This window comes from Sander lucioperca, chromosome 1, assembly GCF_008315115.2.
Source record: "Sander lucioperca isolate FBNREF2018 chromosome 1, SLUC_FBN_1.2, whole genome shotgun sequence".
Lineage (NCBI taxonomy): Eukaryota > Metazoa > Chordata > Actinopteri > Perciformes > Percidae > Sander > Sander lucioperca.
In genome coordinates this window covers 23,418,099-23,443,854 of record NC_050173.1, presented here as the reverse complement: position 1 = coordinate 23,443,854, position 25,756 = coordinate 23,418,099, and the positions used below count along the sequence as shown (strand labels likewise).

The 25,756-nt window shown below is 42.3% G+C and overlaps 1 protein-coding gene across 1 annotated transcript in view; it reads right to left on the bottom strand.

Annotated features, from left to right (window-relative positions):
• The window catches only part of map3k22 (mitogen-activated protein kinase kinase kinase 22), a 40,717-nt gene that overhangs the window by 7,433 nt on the left and 7,528 nt on the right, over window positions 1-25,756 (bottom strand). The window contains exons 2-13 of the mRNA XM_031282037.2: window positions 21,755-21,838; window positions 21,024-21,068; window positions 14,917-15,026; window positions 13,163-13,200; window positions 9,201-9,300; window positions 8,844-8,954; window positions 7,812-7,926; window positions 5,451-5,584; window positions 4,245-4,318; window positions 3,122-3,183; window positions 1,427-1,498; window positions 646-813 (exon numbers count right to left, since the gene is read on the bottom strand). Coding sequence (XP_031137897.1) covers window positions 646-813; window positions 1,427-1,498; window positions 3,122-3,183; window positions 4,245-4,318; window positions 5,451-5,584; window positions 7,812-7,926; window positions 8,844-8,954; window positions 9,201-9,300; window positions 13,163-13,200; window positions 14,917-15,026; window positions 21,024-21,068; window positions 21,755-21,773 — 1,048 coding nt within the window. The 5' untranslated portion in view covers window positions 21,774-21,838. The remainder of the gene's footprint in view (window positions 1-645; window positions 814-1,426; window positions 1,499-3,121; window positions 3,184-4,244; window positions 4,319-5,450; window positions 5,585-7,811; window positions 7,927-8,843; window positions 8,955-9,200; window positions 9,301-13,162; window positions 13,201-14,916; window positions 15,027-21,023; window positions 21,069-21,754; window positions 21,839-25,756) is intronic.

The following is a 25,756-nucleotide window of genomic DNA, read 5'->3' as shown; positions in this document are numbered from 1 at the left end:
TTTGAGATGTAAATCCATTTGCCTTGCTTTGAGTTTTTATTTAATCTATATTTTGTAGTGCACCCAGGATGCCTTTCGACAAGGGCTGGGTACCATTTAAAATAGTTTAGATAATATGCTGATAGGATACCTGAGTTTCGGTACTAATACCATACTTTTTTTTATTGCCTGACACCTCTAAATGTTAGCATATTTTCACTTCATATAAGAAGCTGTGCTCAAATGATAATCTGGTCTAAAAACAAGAACTTTTGTTTTGGTACAAAAAGAGGAGGGGAATTTAGTTTTTTAAAGCCCACACATGTTCATGTTTACGAGTGCATAAATACGGTGGACATATGGTCGTATATACGCATATACATTATGAGGTTTATAGCACTTAAGTAAAAAGTACTGAGGTTTGATACCCAGCCCTACTCTTGGCAAGCAGAAGAAACACAACACTGAAACATTCTTCATTCATCTCTGGGTTATCAGTGAGGGTTTGTGTCTCATTATCCACAGGAACCAGACAGATACAACACCAATCAACAACAAAGGCCCAGAATTGCAGTTTATTTAAGACTGTTTATATGTTTGGGTCAAATGTTCCTTCGGTGTTTCCTGTCCCTTCATTTTTAAAAGTTTTTAAGGGGGACTACTTACACTTGGCTGTACCACGCTGGCAGCTTTTGTCAGCGGTGCGGCCCAGAGAGCGCAGGTCGCTGTACTGCAGCGTACTACTGTCTCCATTGTAACTGCGTGTGCGACTGGAAGGAACCAGCTGAAACAGGTTCTCCTGCGGCATAAAGCTGCGCGGAAGTGTCCTGCGACCTGAAAACACACACACACACATATATATATATATATAAAAATAGACATATTAATGACTTTACACACACAGGCCACTGCATCTTTTGTTTGCACTGTGAATGAGTTCTACACTGTTTTCACATAGTTACTTTACAGGTGTTGTGCATAAAGTGAGCTCTTGGCCAAGACTTAGGGCCAGCCAGAGCAGAGTGCCTCTCGCCACTCCGTCCCACTTCCCCTCAGACAGGAAGCATGGCGCTGTGTTTTTATACAAGTTTGGGTTCACCGCAGGGAAACGTAAATCATTGCTAGCCAAGGTTAGCCTCTGAGTAAGCAATTAGTAGCAGCTGCCTGGAACAGCAAGCCAGGACTTCATGTACCAAATACCTAGAGAGCAAAACAAAAATGCAGATATTTGAAAATATTTTATCTGGAAGTGAAAAAGAAGTGATAGAAATGTGAGGAAGAGGCACTGTGAATAATATTATCTGAAGTTAAAAAATCTGACCCGATGAGAGTGCCTTGGAAGTGTTGTGTGAATCTGTCTGTGTTGTACTGTATCATAGCAGCATATCTGTGTAATCTGTGAAACAATAGTGGTGTTGTTATTGCTCTAGCAAAGCTGGTTTCTTACGGTCTCCATAATCCTTGCTGCGATTGGGCAACTGGAACTGGCGAGGGAAAGTCCCTCCTTTTCCATGGCGACCTGAAGAGAGAGCAATGAGAAAGAGCTGTCAGGAAGTAATTGATGTCTTAACATCAACTGAATTCTCATTTTACATTTACAGTACTCCTCAATTTACATTTTTGTGTGGATTCACGTTTAAGTTCAATAATGCAGATGTAATTGCGTGGAGCTAATCAGACCCAAACATATTGATGCCTAATAAGGATAACAGAGTTTCACATTTCAGCTGATCACATCTGACAGACACTACATTGCCTTTGCTCATCTCTGCATGTCAAATCAAAGCTGAGTTCAAAAACACAGCGAACAGAGCTGTTGTATCGCCTCACTGCAGCCAAGAGAGAAAGTGAAAACAGCTCACGTGTGCTAGCTTAGCCTTAGCTCTGAACCCAGTGGAGCAGTAACTAAAGGCAGGTGGGGAGCACTGCTGACGCAGGCGAGTGCTGACACTCGCTCACACACACACACGCTCACACACTCACGCTTACACACACACACACACACACACAGAATGGAGAGCAGTGGAGCCGCTTGCAATTGAAAGCAGCTGTTCTGTCAGATGACTGCCTCCCCTCGTGGTGTTTTTGTGGCCGTATCCCATGGAGACGGGAGTTATTTTTTGTGTTTGGCAGCGCGAGATGGAGAGGAAAAATCTACTCACAGGGAATGGTAAACAAATACTGTAGCCCTCAGCAGGAAGGGCCACACCGCTTTACATCTGGGAGGGAAGAGTGTGTATATGTATATGTGCAGGCACGTGCATGCATGTGTGCCCAAGTGAGTCTTTAAGTGCTGCTGCAACTACATGAAGCTCCCACACTCCCAGTCTGTGTACACAATGTGCAGCACTCCCTTTTTAATTTACAGAACGGGGGTGGTGCAGGAGAGAAAGAAATGACCTGACTGGGGGAGCTGTTGTGGTTCGTCTGTTCATGAGGATTAGTGTGGCGTTATCTGTCATCCTGCTCTATTTGATCTACGTTCTGAAGGAAAAGGGACAGACAGGGAGCCGAGGGACAAGGAATAGAAGAGAAGGGGGGCATCTAGAGGCGAGGGGACAGAGAAGGGAAGTGTTCATGAAAAGACAGGAAAGCAGCAATGTCTATTTGGAACTGGAGGGGGAATAAAAAGGCAGACGAAGAGGGGAGATGGGATGAGAGAGACAAATGAGATGGACAAAGGGTACTCAGAGGAGACTGTGCCAAAGAAAAAGCAGGAAGAGTTATGATGCTATCACACTCCCTTCATCACCTCCTGAGACACAAGAAATACAACCAAGATATTAAATATCTCCACAATAACCCATTCCTCATTTTAAGTATTTACTCCCAGATAAAACCATCAAATAATATCATCTCCCTCCTCATTAGTAATCTCAAGAGGGTATTTGCAACAGGGAAACATTCTAGATAATCAGAAGCTGCACGAACAGAGCTTTAGTTCTTTTTATGTGAAACTGATTGCGTGGCTATAATTACAGCAGAACTTAAAAAAACAAAAAAACAAACAGACAAAACTTTCTAATAATAATTTCTAATAATAAACAAGCTTTCTACACCTCTCTTTATCTTTCTGTTGTGTTTGAGTTGACTCTACAGCAGAGAAGCTGTTTTTAGAATTGCAGCAGATTTCTCCTCTCACCTTTGTATTCATAGTTGAGGTTCAGGTAATTATTGTCACGGTTGTTCTGCGAGTAAGGAGGACTGAAATGACAAGAGAACAGGGGTGGGGGTGGGGGGGGGGGGTGGGGGGGGGGGGGTTGAAAAACATTTAGCTATTTCAGTCAGTAATTTCCCCTTATCTTCAAACAGAGTCTGGCTACAGCTGCTGGTCTGAAACTTCAGACTGTAAAGCAGCACAAAATGCCTCAAAATGACTGTTGCGTTTAATCTACTGAGCTTTCAGTCTCAATTGATTAAATAACAATGTCCTGAAATAGAAAAGATAAGCTGAATGTTGAGAACCTCTCTGCATTAACAATAACAAAGGGAAAGTGAAGTTTGTGGTGCTAAATTTCTGAAATGGCAGTGAAACTAACTTTCCATCATTAAATGTGTCCATGTCCATCCCCCCCAGCTCTGCCCCACCGACCCGACAGAGAGTGACGTCTCTGTCGACCGCAGGGCGGCGCGGGGCCACGAGACCCTGGATAAGGGGCACGCATGCCCGCTCGCAGGGAAAAGTTCCATGCACTCGTTTCCTGCCATTGTTCTGCAGCCTGGAGTCCAGATAAGCCTCGTGCAGGTAGAGCTGTTTCCGTCCTATGCTCTATCTCAACCTCACTCTTGCTCACTTTTCTTTTCCATTTGATTCACATTCAGGACCCCCCCCACCTCCTTCCACTTTACTCTCTCACTATTTCACCACTTTTCATTTTCTGGCTCAATTTTTACCCTCTCATCCAGCATGTTCTTGCTCACTCTTTCACGTCTCCCACTCAGTCTGTCTCTCTCTCTCTCTAACGGAGGAATCCAGGCGTCCAGATAAGAGTTTTGTCTCCATGGCAACAGCAATGGGACCTGATTCCTCCCAGCACAGACAGGGTCAGGGAGCTCTGCTGGCCCAGTTTGCAAACTTCACTGAGAGCCTCTAGGTTGCTTCTGTGTGTGTGTTTGCAACATACAAGATCACACCCAAGTGTGTTAACAAGCACGAACACCGAGTCTCATATCTCTGCAGATTATGCTGCTCTGCAATATGAATGTGCACATCATAAATCTAAATCCACACAGACAAGTAAATCACACATTGCATGATGACTCACCTGTCCAGTGCTTGATCTATTGATTGACAGCTGCTCGACAGTGAGTTGTCTGCGCTCCCAAATGGATCCAGCATCTGACAGATATAATAACACAGGGGAATCGAGGGTCACAGAGGATGCAATCATGTGGGAGAGAATATAAAGCAGTGCAGATAAAGCAGTGTGTATAACTGCAGCGCAATATAAGAATGTGAAGGGGCATGATATCTCTGTCTCTTTAAAAGCTGCATGTTATACGCAGCTACATTAAAAACAATTCTCAATGGTAACGTATGCTGCCATGTACAATACTGCTACTACTAGAGCTCCTATCAATAATAATATACTAGACTTCATCTCCATGGATACTGAAAGAGTAATCACAGAGAATGTGCTACAAATTGAGCCTCCCTTTATTTGAATGCACAACAAGCCGAGAACCAGTATCCTGGGAGCTTCCTGTTTCCTAGAAAGTTGATATAGGGCAATGAACGATTGCCCTATAATAAATGACAGGAAACAACATTTTGATACGGTCTAATTCGAAAAACAGTAAACTTGTTCTTTAAACTACATAACAGTGAAACATTTACAAATGAGCTTTATTCTATATTTCCTTTGATAAGTGGCCCTATCAGGCGAAGGCAGAACACAAGACAACACTATGTTGTGTCAAAAACACACCTCAAAGTAAATTATCTTTGTGGTTGCTGGACAAAAACCTTTTAGAAAGAGCCAAATTAGACGTTGTCTGGACTAAAAAAACAGTTAAATAATACTCACTTGGCCATAGACATTTCAAAACAAATTACTATTTTGCTTCTTGCTAAGTGGCCATGACAAGCATGCCTTTCTTAAGTCTTGCCCCAATTAAAAATAATGGACAAGGTAGATGCAAACAAATGAGTCCCACAGAGGCGAGGAAGTCAGACCTTTGTTGTGTTAAACCGTTAAACAGAATTTTTCTGTGTATACTCAGGTTACTAGCCAAATATCTTTAAACAAAGAGCCAAATTAGAAGGTTATGAAAGCTAGTCATTAAAGTGCATTAACTGGGACTGCTCAAGTTACAACATGTTATAGTCAGACTAGCAAGTTTCCATTCAGTGTATAAAGAACGTTGATTTAAACCACACCTCCGCCCAATCACAGAGAAGCGTTTATCCAGAAAATGATATAATAAAGAGGTTTTTTAATTGTCCTAATGTACAGTCTCTTTACTCTTACATTCTGGTCATGGGTCTCGGGGATGAACTCCCCTTCACTGTGGATGCTGGTGTAGGAACCCTGGCGGGCAATCTGCTGCTGCTCCTCGGGGACGCTGCCAGGAGGCGGGGACGTCCGACCTGTGTGCAGGGAACCTGGGACAGTTTGAAAGGGTGGATGGAGGTGGAGGAACAGGGAGCAGCGGAGAGGGGAATGGAAGAATGGAGTGCAAAGAAGAAGGAGAAAAATCAGAGAACAAAAAGGAGAAATTGAGCGTTCAGGGGGAGAAGGGACGGAGGGAGCGCAAAGGGAAGATGATGAAGAAATGAACGGGAGGGGCAGAGGGGAGAAAACGGCGTCACAGTGTTATTCATGGGTACAAGTTCAACAGTGCCACGACTACGAGAAGTGATTTACTAAACCACACCGCCGCCACCTCTAACCTCAATTACTGTGACAAACGCTCCCCCGGCTGAGCTGCAGCGGAGACTCAGCACTCGTCCTTGACAGTGGAAGAAGACCAACTGAAAGTCTGCCTGTCGCTGGCTGAGCTGGCAGCAACACCGAAAGAGTGCACAGAGGCCTATAGGTGCCATGGTGTACAGGGACGGTTACAAAACAGTTTAGTTTTTGACTGGACGCTCTTTTTTTCCTCACAATTCAGTTTCTTTCTGCCTCTTTCCCCTCTCTCCTTGCCTCCCCTCTCTCCTTGCCTCTCCTCTCCCCCTGCTGCTATATGTCATTAAGGTACCCGGGCTCACATCACATCTTCACTCAACCATCTACTGTGACGGCTCTGCTGTCACCTCTCATCTGCCACCACTCCCTCCATTTCCATCTCTCAGCCTCTCTGACTTGCGGCTGGTGGGGGAAATTGATAGAGAGCGGGGGAATTCTGTACAATTTATATGACTCAGGATGGTGACGGCGCTGATGTTATCAGGGCTACGTGAGAAAGATTGGCGGCGACAGCGATCATAAAGCGTTTTCAGCTGCTATGTAAAAAAGTGCAAAGGAGCGCTGGTCGTTATTGCATGTGTCTGAGATATGAGTGCAAAATGGACCTTTCTGGATAGACTTGATATACGGGGAGTTAGAAGATTAAGACATGGGAGACGAGGAATAGCTCAGTATTTCACAAAGCAAAATAAACCTTCACGCTGTGTTACCAATCAAGCCGGGAGGGACAACAGAACTGGAGTGTACCGTGTTATCTAACGGTGGAGTATGACATGACAAGAAAAGGACCTTTGTCCTAAAGGTCTTGAAGTAACAGGTTGACATTTTTGTCTTATTTGCTTTCTTGGTCCTGAGAAGATTGATATCATATCTGTTAAATAATCCGTTAAAGATTAAGCTACAGCCAGAGGCCGATTAGCTAAGCTAACCATCTGGTGACCATTACTCCTACGGTAGAAAAAAATATAATACAATTATTTAATAGTATTTAATACGTACAAAAATCAAAGTGAACAAAGTTGGGCTTTGCTACAACTCCCCAAAGGTTTGGGTCAGAGTAAACAAACGAGATATACTTTAAAGTGTTCATTAGTGAGCTTTAGAGGCATATATTGTAGGGCTGCACGATTAATCGTTTTCAAATTGAAATCGCGATTTGAAAGATTGCGATTAGCCAATCGTGAAGACTGCGATTAATCAAATGTGAAATATTTAGTTGAACGGTTGGTGTAACATTTAATTTAACATTTTTTATTTCTCTTATTTATTGTTTTTTCATAAGATAAATGCTGGAATAATGTTACCTAGCACAGATTGTTTATAGGAAATGTCCTATTTTCAGTGGATTCTTCGTTTATTTTTTATTACTTTATTTAACATGATCGTAGAAGGTGCAATATGTAGCTAAAAAAAAAATCCAATCGCAATATCTGGAAGGAAAATCGCAATTTGATTTTTTTCCCCCAAATCGTTCAGCCCTAATATGTTGTTACCGTTGGACCGAGCCTCTTCAGGACTAACTTATCAAAGTGAGGAAGCAGATGGAGAGCTGCTTGGTATGAGAGCACACTCTTGTCCTTGCTCTGACCTGACAACTCTCTGGCTGTTCAAGTTGTCACTTTCACTCCCAATTTGCATTTGTCCATTCTGACATAGCATGTCCCTCATCTTGCCATTAACATTCCAATGACTTTGGCATGACTCTGTTTTGTAAACTGACAAGCCACCCTTGAGGCCTTAGCAGGTAAACAAGACATCTTGGCATCAGCAGGGTTTGGTTGTAACTCTCTGCTTTTTTGCTTTTCTGTGAGACATTACATCTCAACAGCGCCTGATACAGTAGAGCTGTAATGGCATCCTGATTGGTCTGATAGCCAGACATCAGACATTGACATTTCATTTTGTTTCTACATGCCGGCTCACCTGTCGAGTGTTTGCGCACCCTCTCCGAGCCCTTGAGCAGGGAGCCCTTCAGATCTCCCAGTGACCGTGATGACCTCATCTCGCTCTGTTTGTCCCTGCTGTTCACCTGTAGGTACTACATAGAGAGCATACATGGGAAATGAGCAAGCAGAGAAAGAGAAAAGAATTAGGAGAGGAAGTGAGGGCGGCATTACATCATTGTTCAGTTACATTATAGTATCGGTGGGGGACGTTTGTTTCCTCTAAGTGAGTGTGTAGAGCAAACAGTGGCTCTGATGCAGCTGACTTCATTTAAAGGTTGTGTGGGTATAAAAAGACATGACTTTAGCAGCTGAGTTCACAATAAAGGCCAATTTATGCCTCTGTGTTAAATCGACACCGTGGGTACGTACGTTGGTACGTGGAGACACGGACCCTACGCCATAGGCTGACGTGCACCTCTCAAAAAACGTAAATACCCGTTGCGGTGACGCAGACCACAAAAAACTGTGATTGGTCCGATTGGCCGTGGCTTGGTAGGGTTGCATTTCCCCCTACTCATTTCCTGGTTCTCCTTCTCCATAAACAACATGATATCAAGGAGAGGGTTAACTTTTCCTGCTCCAGATTTCCCACCATGGTCAGAAAGCACAGGGGAGACACTTTGTTTCTCCCACTATGACTCTAGAGGTGGCACTCGCTCCGAAGCTAATCCCCGTCACTCTCTCACTCGCTCTACACACACACACACACTCCCCACTCGCACACACTTGCCGGCTCTGCTATTCCCTTAAAGAGATCGACGCAGACACCAGCGCACAAGTATAAACCTCAGTCCACTTACGTAGGCTACGGCGAAAGCTCTGCTTAGAGCCTCCGCAGAAGCATAAATTCTGCTTAATATATAACTGTCAGCAAGTGACTTACCTGCAGCTGTTACCAACACGGTTGTTATAGTTACTATTTACACATTGGTACATCGCTCATTCTCTATTTTATGTCTTATTAGTGGATGATCAGTTTCATGTGTTCAATACGTTGTTAGGAACTCACATTCTTCGGGGTCTTTAGCAGTATCCTGAGTAGCCCGTTGGTCCCCGAGCTGCAGCCCAACGTCAGCACCGCCTGATCCAGGTCCTCCTGGGTCTTCAGGGGCAGCAGCAACTGAAAGGACAAGAAAACATGCAGCCCATGACCTTTAATTCCCCATTGTTCCAGGATGGTGGCATGTAAAAGCATCAGCGCATGCATGACGTACTATAGATGTCATCATGTTAAAGCCTTGTTAAGGTTCAGTGATTTTCACGGAGAAAACTCTGAAATCAGGGTTTTTCCTGAGATACACAAATGCTGCAACGGGACTGCATAAAGTATTAGCTGCTTTCTTGTTTTCTAACGTTGTTCTTGTACCTCTTTTTCCATGAAGAACATGTCCATCTGCTGGCCAAAGGCCTCGGTCACTTTCTGCAGCAGTTCCTTGACTTTCAGCGGCCTCTGGAACGGGATGATTCTGGGAAGCAGAGAACGCCGGCAGGGTCAGAGAGAGAAGCTAGTGCTGTGTCATTTGCGACATTTCATGAGGTTAGACTCTGAAGCCCAGTCTGAGGTGGGATTTTGGCAAAAAAAATAGCAGCTGATTGGCAGCTATAGCTGCTCATAGTTCACAAGTTTGTTGCCATTGACACAGAACAGAAAAAGAAGGGATAGAAAAAAGAAATGGAGTTATAGACGTGGTGGATCCAGTTATTTCCTATTATTTACTGGTTTTCGACCTTGTATTTCTAATCTATGTGTAACAATGTTTCTATGGTAACAAGAGAAAAAAGGACAGGTCATCTGGGTCAAGGAGAGGAGCTGGCGCTAAAGGGGCATTAATCAATGCAATGAAAACATAAAGTACCAGAGTAACCCCCTCTGATATATACAAATATCTTATCTACTGTACGCCTACGTGTATGACTGAGTGTGCATACTCTGTCTGTCCAAGCTTATCAGCGAGTGTTTGTAGTGAGTGTATATATGGATGTGTGCGTGTTTGTAAAACTCAACATGCATGAGTGTGCTTCCCAATCAGTGTGTGCATCGGCCACTGTTTCAACACCACTGGGCCTCTCCACTAAGCCAGCACAAAGGCAGATGGGAAACTTCCTGAGAGGAAAGGGGAAAAAATCTGGAGCGGCAGCAAAAAGCAGCAGGATGTGTGTCTTTCCCTCCTCTTTTTAAAGACTGACAGATACAGAGACGTGGAGATATTTACAGACTGTGAGAGGCAAAAAAAAAGGAGACAGCCTGACAATAAAAGGAAAGAAAGAGAAGGAGATTCTCTCCGGCATTTCTTCTCCTCTCTTTTCTATCCATCTCCCCTCACTCTCCGCTTTTGAAGAATCCGCAGCCCACTATCTCTTTATAGTATCCTGATAAAAGGACTTGTTTTTATCCCATCATTTCCTCATCAGAGGCCAAAGCTCTGCCTATCTTAATGACTGCTCATTGGCTCCCTCATTTGAGGAGAGGATTCTGGGAAAAGGGAGGCCTGCAGATCAGAAGCGAGCAGCAGCACAGCTAAACGCTCTCCGTCTCTGTTTATACTCGCCGTTGATGTGTCTGATAAAGAGCTGGAGGGATATGGGGGGTGGGGGTGGGGTGGGGGTTGAGGGGGTTGTGAGGATGCTGCTCCAAAAGATATGGCTTTCCTTCCTCTGTGCAAGCATGTGTGGACACACAGATTTGCAGAGTAAAAAGAATGCTTTCACACATCCCAGCACACTCTCCCTTTCTCTTACCCTTTCTCTCATGGACACACAATCACAATCACATACACACCAGAAACAAATGGCCTGGCTCTGTTCCTTTACTCTCTGGCAGGAGACCCTGAGGCAAAGGGAAGAGAGAGACACAGCTCCTATTTCCTGCCCCAAACCTTCAACGCTTGCCAATGAAAAGAGAGACCGTCCAATTAGATTCCATTGTGGCCAGACACTACGGTTATCCTGACTCAGGGACTCCTAATACCTCAAGTGCTGTGCTCAGATGTAACGTGTAATTCACACTGGGGAAAACTTGGATTATGATCGTACAGTTTTTCAAAGAAAAAAAGAATAAGATCTAGCCTCTGTGTTCTCAAGAATGAAATGAAGTTTCGATAATAATTAATAATCAAATGTAATCATAATAAACTTAGTCATAAGTGCCTTCATAATCAGGTTGAGGGGTTTCTTGCTCAGCAGCTCAAGTTGAACAGTTTTTGTGGAGGGCTTAGGATTGTAGTTTAATTACTTTTCATTAGGGTTTTTAAGGGATTTTATTTATTTTTATTACTGTTTTTTGTTCTGTGTTTTTGTATGTTTTTTCTTACTGAGCTGTGAGTATTTGCAAAAAGACCCAACTACAGACAGAAGCTGCGAACAAGCTCAGACTATAAATGCCATGTTGTGCAGCCTTGGCCGATGCTATGTACTGTTCCCTAGAAATATAAATATTAAACCTGCATAACAGTTTGTTGGCCACTTGTGGGCAGTGGAAACAATTGGTAAACACAACACGGATATAATATCACATTTTAATTTGATATGCTGCTAACCTGCTAAAAAAACAGTTGCCTATTTACAGATCCAGCAGTTACAAAGCAACATTAGCATTTATTTGGAGTCATGTTTCTGTCCACCTAATAAATGCAAGTCCAATATTCACTGTCCTTATATCCGGTTGCTTAGCAGCTAAATGCTTCACTATGTCCACCGTCTAGTCACTACCTTTGTTTGTCAGCTGTTTGATTCTGGGCAGGTAGTGTACATGGGTTTTAACAGCTGCCTGTTGGTGAGAGCAGTGAAAGTAAACAAAACCAGTAAAGTTGTGGATCAGAAAACCAAAACAATGAGATAAAAGATGCTCAAAGACTCTGTAGAACTGCAGATTCTGGTGATAATTCTTGGTGGGTTTGTCACTACGAGTTACCCCTTTCACATATACATAATCATGCGATCCATTGTTAATATAAAAACATTGATTAGAGCATTATTAAATAAATACATATGTAAGAAATGCTATTGCTACAATGTGATGTTATTATTTTACCCCGTGAGATAACAAACTCAGATATCCTACTGATTTCCAAAACAGGCCCGACTGTAAATCAAAGTAAAAGCGGTCGAGGTTTGGACAAGCAGACGATGAAAAAAGCTAACTAACAACATGACAAAAAAAGAGGGAGTGTGAATTCACAGAGGATGAATAAAAAAGTGCAAGAGTTGCTTTTGAATGGAGTCTTCCAGGGTGAGCTGTTGTCTGTCTGTTCCAAGAGAGCAGTGCGGTGTGAGGGAGCTCTTGAGAAAGATAGGAGACCGTGAGACGCAGAGGGAGGCAGAAACACAGAGAGACAGGGACATGAAAAACTCGTCTCTAACTCAGCAGTAGCCAATTAGGGCTGTGAAAAAGCAGAGAGGCCCAATGTGAAGCCGTATTCTGATGAAGGAGCCTGAGAGCTTGTGGTTTTCTAATCACAGCCTCACTGAACCAATGCTTGTTCTCCTGGTCTATATTCTGATGAATCAAGGCAATTACTCTTATAGGTTCTGGTCAGTCTCCCTCTGATGTTTTTTTTCACTGTACAGTACACTCTCTGTGTTTGTCATATCCCCCCCTAAGGAGTTGTTTGGAGTTGAGACTCTGTGTGGGTTGTTAAACGAGGGTTTGGTGGGGACAGAAGTCTGTCTGTGAACTTGGACCTCTACCAATGCTACATGCTAAAAGGCCAGACAAGGACCTGAGAGAGTCACACAGCATCCATACATGGAAGCTGCAATTCCAGCATAGACAAAATGAGGCTCAGCTCCAAATAAAGCCAGTTCAAAAGATCTGGTATTTATACTGGGCGCCTTAGCTTTCAAAGTGCTCCAACGTGGTAAACAAACTGTAAGGCACGTTGGTGGGGAAAACTGCTCATAAGACAGAGTTAGTGTAACCGTGCTTTACTTCTTGAGTAACTGTGAGGCTGGTGGTGTGGGGGAGGACAGACGGCTGCAGGGTGAAGGATGTAGAAGACAGAGAGAAAGCACAAGAAAACAAAGACGATAAAGTATTAATTTGGGGTGGGCCTGGATGACTGGACACTGTCTTTACGCTCACTCCCTCTCTCAGGCCCTCTCTCTTTTCTTTTCCCCTCCTCAAACGGACCGTCTAAGCCTGAAAACACAAGGCTGCGGCTAAATGTCAAAGCAGGAATTTTCCCTCTCTTTATGCTACTCTGGCATGTAGCTGTGATTTCCACTAGACACCAAAATCCCAGGCATAGCAAAGCATAACAAAGAAGATCTCAACTGAAGTTAAGGCTTGGACAGAAGAGTAGAAAAAACAATACGGAGGTTCCAACATACCGTTTTTCTCTCTCATGCTCCAGCTTGACTCTTAAATCCTGTTGAGAGGAAAAATAACAACAGAGATGAGTTATGCAAGTGGAAAGTTAAAATGTGGGATTTAGGCTGCTGAATAAACAAAAGCAATAAGCTGGACAAGGAATTTAAGTGACAAAAAGCATTATAATGATACGCGTTTTGAATTGCTGTTGCTGAATTGTGTTCTGCAACACAAAGACAACAATATCTTTCAACTTGACTGCAAAGATGGCATATATAGGATTTCTTTTTATAAAGGCATTACCCAAGGGAGTAGGAATCTGGAGGAGCCTATAACTCTGCATGAGGTCATGGTGAAAAACTGACACTGACATATCAGTACGAGCGACCGGTTAGAAAAGTAGGGGTTTACCCCATCTCTGAGCGGAAACTGTCCCTGATCCTCACTGTTTGTTTATGGCTCATCATAAAAATCTGTGCTTCAAGAGGATTTGCCAATTATCATTCCACAGAGGGAACAAACACACAAGGAAATGACTTCAGAAAGAGGCACAAGGTAATTGAGAGAAATTAAATCCTGGAAGGTGGTAGGCCACAAACCATAATCTTTGTTTGGGATGACTTTACGAATGCAGGTTTCTAAATAGTATATTTTGAGATATAAAATTTTTTTACTTAATTATTGCGTTAAACAATAGACCAGTCAGGGCACAAGCTGGACCAAATACTGCCAATAAGTGTTAATGAACGCAGTGCAGTGTCACATTAGCGTCTGTGTTCAAATTCGACTCAGAATAAGCTCATTTCAGTCATGTCCTCTACTACAGCACAACCTTCACCTGACTTTGCAGCTGTCAGTCCAGCAAAGGAAAAATGAATCCAAAAAGGAAGTGAGACTGAGGTTTTGTGTGATGACAGTAAAGGCTAAAGCCACTGCCGTTTGTATAGTTAATAAACTATAATTGAGCAGAATTTTTGACAGCTATAATGTGATACTCAAAAACCTAAACTCTCCCCTTGAACAATGGCTGTAAAACATTTATAGTTTACATGAAGGGCAGCAGCTGTGATCAAGATAAAGTCACGTCTGTTACAATGGATACTAATGGTAGGGAGGTTAGAAAAAAAGCTTTATCTCAAACTATTTATGCACTATAATCCACTTTTTGTATACTCAGCATGTCCCAATCATTCCCTGTTTTATCAAAATATGGCTCATTGCATGCTGCAAAGACTCCACTGATGATTGCAATTCTGATGCAGCTGTGTATTTACACAAATTCTATCAAAGATATGACTCTTTTGAACATAGTGAGGTTTGAGAAGTTTCTGTGGAAGTCTACACAGCTTCCGCCGCAGGCTAAGAACACGTCTCTTCCGACTGCACTTGAGCCAAGAAGATGCTGGCTACAAAACAATAAAAAAATGCACTTAAATATTGCACTTACAAGTGGCTCTTTGTAGTTTGGCTTATTTGAAGCTAATGTACTTGATTCTTGCTGTTTGGACTTTGTACCTTCACGGTTGAATGCACTTATTGGAAGTCGCTTCGGATAAAAGCGTCAGCTAAATGAAATGTAATGTAATGTTATGTTTTGACACTACCTTTCAGCATTAGAATCTTCTTCTCAGTCAGAAAAGAAACCACAAACCTTTTACAGACACCATTTAAGCATATTAGAGGTGGTCAGAGTTTAAAATCAGTACTCAAGAGACAGATTTCGATTGTGCAGTAGTGTCACTTTAAATGAAGTGTGACTGGATGCCATGTGTACCTGTTTGTAGAGTAAGGTTCTGTTCTTGGGCTTGTGGCTGTTGTGCTGGGTGTAGCAGCGACCCAGGGCTGCCAGGTCCTTCATAATGGAGTTTAGCGCCTCCTCGTCATCTAAACACAGAAGATACACGTCAGTCATGTGAAATCACTATCACTCCTTTGAGGTTAAATAAAGGAACTGTACGATGACCTATAGCTGTATAAACTCATTTTCTATGGTGACATAAGCTCCCTATGTCACCATTCCTTGACATTTAGAGCATCACAGATGAGTGATAATAGCCTAACATGGTTTCATTATTTGTCATGTGGCTTGAAATGGAGCTTGTGTTGGCTCAGACCAGGCAGTGGGGCACCACCACCAACCAACACCTGGTCTGTTACTTCCTGTTCTGATGCCATTAGCAGAGTTTCCACTAATGGAAAGAATCTAGTGTTTTTTGTTTTTTTCTTTCTCTCTTACAGAATCAAAACAATATAATGATATATATCTATGAAACGAGAACTTTTCTCTGTACAAGCAGGGCCCGCCTGGGCATAGGCAGACCTGTATGAGCTAAATCTTTCCTAAGTCGTTGCTAAGTCTTTTCTGATTTTTATCTTAGGTGTGAGTAAGGTGAGGAATTATGATGCTGTGGATAAACCTAACAATGCCTTTGGCTCTCAAACTCTGTACTCTGCATACAAAAGCGGAGAAAGAGAACGGGTGTTTAATAATGCAGCATGTGTGTCTATGAGTGGCTGCCGCAGGGGGCAATGTGGTCGCAAATGTGTGGCCCAGAGAAAGGTTATTAAGCACTTCAATGTTTCATTAAATACCAGTTGAGGTTTTTCAGGAGCATTCTTCTTTATGTGAAATTTGGTCTCATGTAATCAGACAAGGATTGATATTTTCTTTTGTCTAGGCTAAACAGGAGCAAGTCAAGTGTGTTTTGAATTCATACTTCACTACTCACAGGGTGACCGGTCTATGGCGTTCATTAAACCCTTAAAAAATAATTTAGCAAACCTGAAAGTGTAAGAGACCGACGCTCAGCATCTAGCCGGTTCTCCATCACTCACTTCTCATCTCCCACTTCACACTTTCTGCCACACACACGCTCGTGTCAAAGGGGGCAATCATGCAGATGAGCATGTCATACATTACCATATCAAGAGACTTTAATAGAACCAATTATCTGTGTGCTGTGATTACAATATAAAGAAGAGGTCGTTGACCTCAGTTCCTGCCTGCCTCTCAGATGAGCCCTGGGTGCATTCATTATAAAAAATGTGTGTGTGTGTGTGTGTGTGTGTGTGTGTGTGTGTGTGTGTGTGTGCGCGTGCGTGCGTGCGTGTGTGTGAGATAGTAGCACAGGGAGCAGATGGGGTCCGAGATGCCATTTGATCTTGTTCCACTGTACGGCTCTCATGGCCACTGGCCAGCTGTTCGCCGACAGTGGGCCAGTCCGTTGGGTTCACCCAGAGTTCACAGCACATACAAACACGGATTTACACACCCAAATTTGGGATGCACGGATTCAACTTTTTTCTCCATACCCATTCCGATACCTCAACTCAGGTGCTCATCTGCAGATGCTGATTCCTGATCTGATTTAAAATGTGTATACCCCACTGCTTGAGGATTATTTTTACGTAAGGTTACATGAGGTCAGAGATTGCTGACCGCCATGACTGAATAAATGTAACTGAACACAGAATTTTCTAATTACACACTTGTTTTTAAATGTGTTTTATAATTAATTTCGATTGGAAATGTGGACCGGTCCAACACCTGACCGGTTAAATAAGGGCAGTATGACGTGGACCCCTAATCTAAATATGGACAAGTATGCATTAGTAGGTATCAACCTGGTATATATTTCAGCTAAATAATAATGAAAAGTTGTCATTTTACATGTTTCCACAAAAGCTGCCCCATCTATTTTTACTTAGGGGATATATATATATATATATATATATATATATATATATATATATATATATAGTCCAATATTTTCCAGAAAACCTTTTAGCAAGCTCTGGAAAATATGGCTGAATTAACTCATTTCAGCTGTTACACACTTGGATGAGGATATCTTAAGCAACAGTGTTTATGAAATAAATGTAAGGTACATCAAAAACAGCAGTGTTCAAATTACAGGACACATTTTTCCTGTCATTTTTGAATGCTACGTCATAAATTGTATTGAGGTGGAGGCAGAAACCTCAGAGATTGAGGTCTCAAAACCTAGGCACATAAAACCAAAAATATCGCTGCCGTAACGTTTTCTGAACAGCAGCCTGCATGTTCATGTTGCCACAACTGACAAGTAGAGTGGAGAAGACTCAAAGACCAAACCAAACTCAAATCACCTAAAAGTGTCTAACTTTAGCTCATACCAGACCAAGTACAGCTCTATCAGCAAAACCTTATACTGAGTATACTGAACTAAGCAAGTGTGCATTTTAATGCATGTGGATTCAACTTTTCAAGAAAGAAGAATGTGTTATTTCTCCTTTTAAAAGTTACATAATCTCACTTTAAATCCAGCCTTACTTGGACATTTCTCCTGGCTTCACCTTTATCAATATTGTGCTTTACACTCAAAGCTACTTTTCACTGGAAAGCTACTCCTACCAGCTCTCTTTGGCGAATACAAACATTCACCTTTGGCCACAATCAGAGAGCTAATGTTAACTGCGGTCGAACCACATCAGCAGAAAGGTGGACGTCTTGTTTGAAAATCCCAAGATAGCAGTAGGAGTGAAGTGAGGAATGACGGCACACTTTCTCAGCTTACAGAGAGGCTAAATAAGGCAGAGCGATAAATAAAAGTTACACCAACAAAATCTCAGCCCTCACTGCAAAGGGTAAAAACAGAGAGATAGAGCGTGGTATTCTTGAAATTAATGATGATAACTTTAATGCTTTAAGCACCAAACAAGAAATAAATGACTTTTGTATAATTTCGTATAATTAGAGACAATCAAATGAGCATGACTCTTATCAAATGCAGTGGCATGTTGTGACTGTGCCTCATTAGCACATTCTTCTCAGTATCAACCAGTTTATACCTGCATGTGTGTGTTGTTTATTGTAATAAGATCAGGTAATTGTGAGACAGGTGAGCCACTTATTGTTAAACAATAGAGAAACGATTGAAATCACACCTACATATGTAAACAACCCGCATTCCTCCACAGACAAAACCACACAATGCCCATTTATTGCACAGCAGCTACATAGTGTATTGACCTAAAACTCCCTGTTGGGACTCACAGAGGACGGTTAGTTAAAATATAGGCTGTCAGGAGCATTGGATGACTAACTGCTCGACCGGGCCAGTCCTCTCCAAACAGGAAGGAACTGAGTCACCGTCTCTGTTCTGAATACGGAGCAGGGTTAACCATGTTATACCACATAAGGAAATTAATGGATTTTTGATTGAATCAGTCAAAGATGGACACGAGGGAATAGAGCATTTGTCCATAGCCGCTCTGTGACCAAAGCCAAAATAATCAACATGCTGCTATTTTACTAGACGAGAGAAGTGTACAGGAGTTTTTTTTGTAGATATGGGATTTTATTTGAGAGTAGGGCAATTAATGACTAAAATTAATTGATTGATTAAAAATATTTTTGGATGATACTTTAGTAATGTAGTCAACAAAATGTAGTTAAACCTGCCAAGGGTGACATATTTTAGCTTTATTTGTCCAAAACCAAAATATGTTCCATTTACAATGATGAGAAAAAAGCAAGTCATTTATTAAGCTAAACTGTGCATTACTTTATTTTCTGTTGATCGACCAATCGATCAGTTAATAGAATAAAAACGGAGGGAAAAATCCAAATCTAACAATAATCACATTTAAGGCAACATCTTGGGTAATTTTTCAAAAAGAAAATTTCCCTCCGTCTTTATTTCTCATTATTGCTGCCTCTCTCTCTCTCTGGTGACAAGGGTTGTTTCAGTCCTGCCCCTGCAGGCTCAGAGCTCCAGACTATCCTCACCACTGGCAGTCAAGGATACAAAACAAACAACAGAGGCCTGCATGTGTTTATCCGTGTGTGTGTGTGTGTGTGTGTGTGTGTTTGACGCATGTGCTGTGACTGTAGCTAATAATAGGGAGGGGAGAGTAGGAGGGTCGATAGGCGAGGGGGGCAGTGAGTGTGAGAATTGCGTGGTGGCGTACAGAGCCCGCAGCCTATAAATGAATTTATTACATCACTGAGGCCTGGTCCACGGCCGCTGCCAGGCCGAGGCCAGCCAAGGCTAACCACCAGCACAGTGGAAAGTAACCAGCTCACACATCACTGCCAGGAGCAGCCTCACACACCAACTACAGGGTCTTGAGGAACCTTATGTCAACGTGACCGAGAATGGTTGAGACATTTCTACTGGTATGTGGATAGGTCGGATACCTTTAGTTCATTTCCTGTGCTCCTGTGTCTTGGGTGAAATGTGACTAGCATAAGAAAGGGGGAATTCCAGGAAGCTAAGAAGAGCGAGCAACATTACACAATGGAGGCTGATTGCTGGGCATTGCATCATCACTCTGCATCTTTTTTTTTTTTTTTTCTTCTCAGGCTAAAGCTGAGAACTGTGAAAGTGGCAGTGGGTGAAAGGAAGTTGGAACTCCAGTCCAAGATAGTTTACGTAAAAAGGAGTTATTCTCCTGTATCTGTCTAAGAAACCAGAACAGCTAAAAGAGTTTGGAGTTCAAGACGCAGGTGCAAGCTATAGCCCCAAGAATAACATTGGCTTTAAGAGGCTAGTGCTGCAACTTGCAAGCTAACAAAGTGTGTGTAAGGGCCAGTGAGGCAGCGACTGTGTGTGTGAGGCAGGCTGCCTGAATGAAGACATTGAGGGGATTTCCTGGTGCCGAGAGACACATCATGGCAAAGGCATCCGGCAGGATTAGCAGCTGGAGCCAAACGTGTCCTCACTCTGCAGCACGGACTGAGCTCTGACGCACAGCCCCCCCCACCCCCACACACGCACGCACACACACACACACACACACACACAAAAAACACATAAACACACACACACACACACACACACACACACACACACACACACACACACACACACACACACACACCGTTTATCGAAACTGTGATACAGCTGATTTACCACCTAATGGGTGTAACGTTAAAACCCTTGAAGTTAATCTTTCACCAAGAATAATGACTCTGATGTAATACAGGGTAGTGTGGGTGTTTGAGAATAGTTACGCAATAAATGTTTGTGCAAGGTCTCTACCTAAAGCCTTTAATTGGAGAATATATGAAAACATTTCCAATATCTAAAGGCTGGGACATTTCTTCTCTTTGCCAGTATAGGCTTCCACTACACTGTAATGAGCTCTTAAAGAGGGCTTTGTGTACACTGAATTTATGATAGAGGAATAGGTTGATATTTTGGGGGAAAAATGTCCATTTGCATTTTCTTTACAGAGAGTCATTTACACTACTCTAATATTTAGTGAATGACGTAGGCTGTGCAGCTAGAGCCAGGAGGCAATTAGCTTAGCTTAGCAAAAAGACTGGAGGCAAGGGGACAGTTAGTCTGGTTTTCTGGTTTCTGGTTTTTTCCGAAGTCCAAAAATACACCAACACCTCTGAAACTCACTGGTAGACCAGGTCACACCAACAGTTTATCTAGCTGTTTACAAAACAGGCAGTATTAGAGGCTTGGTAGTCTCATGTCCACAGCACTGTGGAGTAAAGAGGCTTGATGACGTAGAACGGGAACATGCCAGTCAGTCACAATTGCTCCTGTGCTTCTTTCCATCTTCTCTGTAGTAGGCCGTTTACTCTCCACTCTCATTTCAGTTAATAAAATGTTATTAAAGAGGGGGAAAAGCTCTCAGAGTTAGCTAGCTTGCTACCTATCAGTTAGTGTATTTGTGGACAGAGCCAGCTAACTGATTGCCCCTGCTACCAGTCTTTATGCTAAGCTTAGCTAAGCTAGTTCCTTAACACACAAACACAAAAGTACTAATAATCCTCGTTTAAAATTCGGCAAGAAAGAGAAAAACTGTATTCCCCAAAATGTCAAACATTTCTCTAATGCTAATTTGCTGCAATGCTGATAATCTATGACCATTAGCGTTTACCTTGTAAGTTCCTGTGCTGTCCCGGTCCATTTTGGAGACCGTCATCTGTAGAAACAAAGGCAACATGGTTTTGGATTGCAGTGCAAAGAAGACAAATATAAAGACCAAGGGATGAAAGATGCACTATAGCTATGATGCATTGTGTATTGTTTTTGGTTTGGAATGGTACGAATAAACCACATATATCCATTCAATGTTTTGAGGTTTGTTTATAAAGGGCAGTTAGCAACAGGTTGAGACTACAGCTCCTGCAGGCCTTCAGATCCTGTGCACATGCAAATACACCACAGGAGAGTCTATTGTTCTTGTTGTGTTGTACGGAGGAAATGTGTGTGTGTGTGTGTGTGTGTGTGTGTGTGTGTGTGTGTGCGTGCGTGCGTGACTGGTTTTGCATATATGTAGGAGTGCATATGTGTGTTCACCGACCTGGTAGGTGTGAATATAAATATATGTGCAACACTGGTACACTTGGAAACAACCATATCTATATAAAGTACAAAAACAACATTGTTACTAACAATGTAAAAAGACCAAAACAAGTATGTACATAAAAGGCCATCTGGAGCTGTTAACAGCCTCCTTACACTCTCACGCGTTATTTTTTCTGTAGTGTTTCTGCCAGAGGATGTGAGAGAGGTGTGTGTTTGTGCGTTTCCCAGTAATCACGTGCACATTTCTGTATGTACTGTTTGTATGTACTGTACCACAACCTGCTGTCAAAAACTACTTACCCATGTTTACTGTCATCATCAGGAAGTGGCCCTGTTGAACTCGAGCACAGAGCTCAACTTCTCTCTGCAAGCGAAGATTTCATCCTGAGCGCAAAGAAACAAAAACACAGTTTCAACATCGAAGAACTGTGCAACATTCCTTCAGCTTGGAGCACGTAATATTTCTGTGATTGCACAAAAACAATGACAAAACAGCATACAGGCGGCAGTTTCAACACAAAGCTTATTTTTCCAATATCAGTGTCACTGCTTGTTATTTATTTAATCTGTATTTAACCAGGACAGTCTCTTGAGATTGACATATCCTTTTTTTTTTTAAAACTCCTGGCAAACAAATAACAACATGGCAACCAAGAGCTGCATCTGATGGTGGTAACTTGATCCATCTAAAAGGTTGTCAATGCCCTGATGTCTCTTTATTGCCACTCTGAGAACCACACGGCAGCAGCAGAGGAGGAATTCCTCCGTGTTTGATGATGGAGCAGCCTTGTGCTCTTGAGATCCCACGGTGCAGCAGCGAAGGCAGGCGTGCGTGTTTGCCTAACTGCCTGCCTCAGGTAAAGACCATGAGCACTTTTAAGACAAAGCCAGAGCCTTCTTTATGCATTAAGTTGGTGAGCGCTGAGCAGAAAAGCGGTTGTCACATCCCATAATGGAATGATACAGAAAAGAGTCTTTTAGCTCTGACAGTGTTATTTTGTTCCACTGATGATAGAAAGTAAAGAACAGAGGAGTAAACCACTACCCCCTGAACTGACCAGGATTTTGTGTAACAACAGGTGACTGTGTTCTGCAATAACAAAGCAATTGCTTCATCTCTCACTTCGTCGCCTTTTATTTTCCCTTTTTCCAATGCTGCCTTCAAGTGCGGTCGGAAATGTTGGTTTTCCCCGCTGTCACCGAAGCTTCGAAGCTCAAAAAATGGCTTTCGGTACAGCCCTAGTCATTTGTAGGAGGAACAATGTGCCATTTCTTCTTTTATAATGTTGCTTAAAATGCAAAATAATAAACAAAAGCTGACTATTTGCATCTGGAAAAATCTCATGAAAGAGGAAGTACGATAGAACCAACAGGTCATCAGTGAAATGATAGCACTTTTAATGTGTCTAGTGCTCTTTTGTTTGAATGACGACTTGCAGCACAAAGAAACCTGTTACTGCATGAATAAAAGAAATATAACACTTTCCGAGTCCTTATGTTCACATTAAGAAAAATTCTTCTTAGGCATTTTAAGGGTGACTTTTATAAATATTAAATATATATACAGTGTGTATATATCTTAAAGGGTTAACAGGTTGTTATGGCTGAGCGGTCTGAGAAATAGCTGCTACGACTCTTGTTGCAACACAGACAACAGAGAATCATAGCTACAGTTGTCAGTGGCTACAATCTCAGAGTCTCAGTGTTTCAGCCCCAAAGAAAGAGCCATTTGTCAGCACTGCAGTTTAACTAAAATGTATCAGTTCTGCTGTTGTGACAATTTTTTATGATTCATTTTTGCAGTAAACTAAACACTCCATCACATGATTAATTGCAGCCGCATTCAAAGGCAGCTCTGTGTTAAGGGGAGATAATATACTGGGATAGAGGTGTTCTTTTATACAAGGCTTGCAGGGGAAGGATAAAGAAAAATATAAAAGACAAAAAATACACAGTTGCAAAAATAATAGAATTACTAATAAAGGAGTGCGGGTATATAAACTTGTATGGCATATTGTGTTGGTGGGAGTCTGACCAGCAATTTCAACACAAAATCTTTGGAAAAAGACTAAAGAGCCTCCAGAGATTAAGCAAACACTCCCCAGATGTCTTTTATTCTTAAAGCATCATTTACTTTTTGTTTTGCTATCTTCAGTGTCCTTGTTGCATGTGTCTTTATGTTTTTTAAGGCTGCACACTATGTACAGTAAAGTGTCTTTTACCACAAACATTCAGCACAGGCAAACGCTCCAGCCTGTCTTCAGAGACACAAGCTCTTTCTCATTGTGTCGGCCAGAAAAGTTTTCATAAAAGCAATAATGACGGCCGGTAGAACAATTTACAGCCTGAGGGGCCGAGTCACAGGGTGCCGGCAGAGTTTGAACATTGAAACATGCAGTGTACTGCTGTCAGAGGCACAAATCACAAGAGCTCATGGATTGGAAAGCTAAATCTTTCAAGCATGGGCAAAAATGTTTCAAGGGTGACAACTTTCTTTTAGGTTGCTCTAATTACATCACAACATAAGCACTAAATGTGCTCATATTAAACCCCCGAAACATACTTCTACTTGTTTTTTTGTTTTTGTTTTTACAGCTGATATACCTTTGATATAAAGAGTAAAGTAAAGGCTTGTATGCTATGTCCCAGCAAAGCTCTGTGTCAGGCTGTGCTAGTATGGTGCTGCTGACCACACATGAAAGAGATGAAGAACTGCCACAAGACAGGTGGTCTCCTAACACCACGTGATACAGTCTGTTGATGCTACACACACACACACATTCTCACACGGGAACAGAAAAGCCCTGTCCCGTGCCAGCGAGTCACCAGATGGCCCATCTGTTTCGCCCCTCTGCCCAGCGTGACGTTGGGTTAGTGGTGCCCACAGATCGCCAGCCCAATTCTCCCCACACTTCTTGGCAGGCGGCGGTTTGACAGTCGGCTTGTGGGAGATGAAATGCTAATCGCCACTCGCTCTTGTTGCTCTGCAGCCGCACGTCCTCCAAGAAAGGACTGTCTGTCCCTCTACTAGATCATGAGACAATCCTACAAATGCTACACCCATCCAGAAGTGCTTTGAACACTGTGACGCACTTCACTGTCAAATATGGATAACATCACGACGAGTCGGGCCAATATTGTCACTGGCAGAGGCCTCTCCTTTGTCACAGCACGTGGACTGTGCTGAAATGACAGAGGAAGTTAATTAAAAAGAGGACAGGATTTCAGACGAGGGTTGTGGGGAATTGTCTGAGCCAGACAAAGCAGAGCCGTGCTCCTCAAACCACAAACTGCTATTTTATTTTTATTGGAATCATTGAACAGGAATCACAGCCAAGACTATGCAGGCAAGCACGTATATGCATGTGCACATATTCGCTAACCTCTTTCAGCTACGTTACATCACTCTCGTACCAGGATAACAGTGCAGTGTTGGCTGTAGGTCTCTGAGGGAAACCCCCATCCCCATTTAGATTAGAGAAGTGTAAGTTCTGCTCTCCAGCTGCTTGGTGGCCTGAGCAGTATGACCTAATGTCCGACATCGCTCATGTGTCCCAAAGAAATCGCCATTTCAGTGGTTAACTACTAAACTTTGCAACATGCCTGTTGGGCTTACTGGGTTTCCATTCTCCAGTACAGCATGTCTGTAACAGCCATCACATGCCAAAATAGACGGTCCATAAAGAGAATCACAGACATCAGTAGGTGGAGAGGACGATACATCTGTGAGAGTGTGCTCAATGAGGACATGAACTATACCAATGGAAGAAATGGAGAAATATCTACTGGTTGGTAGATTGTGTTAACTTTGGACAGAGTCAGGCTAGCTGTTTCCTTGTTTCTAGTCTTTATGCTAAGCTAAGCTAACCAGCTGCTAGGTCATTTTTACCGTACAGACATGAGTGTGGTATCAATCTTTTCATCTGACTCTCAGCAAGAAATCGACTAAGTATGTTTCCCATAATGTCCAAGCTTTAGTTGGATGTATAGTATAGAAAATGTGCAGACTCTTGAAATCTGCTATTGTGTAACTCATCACAGTAAAACCAGTCTACATTCATTTTTGTAACATCATTGTTCTGTAACAGTCCAGTTTACATGAAAGTTAACCTAATTTCCTGGTAACAGTGATATCATTCTGACACAAATGGATGCATGCATATCCACTAATCCACTTAATAAGTTCTCTGAGAGTCTGCCAATTGATTTTCATATTGTATAGAAGTTGATGGAAGCCTGAAACAGTAGATTAAATCTAATTTAAAAAAGCATTTTTTGCCACATGGTTAGCTGTAATGTGAA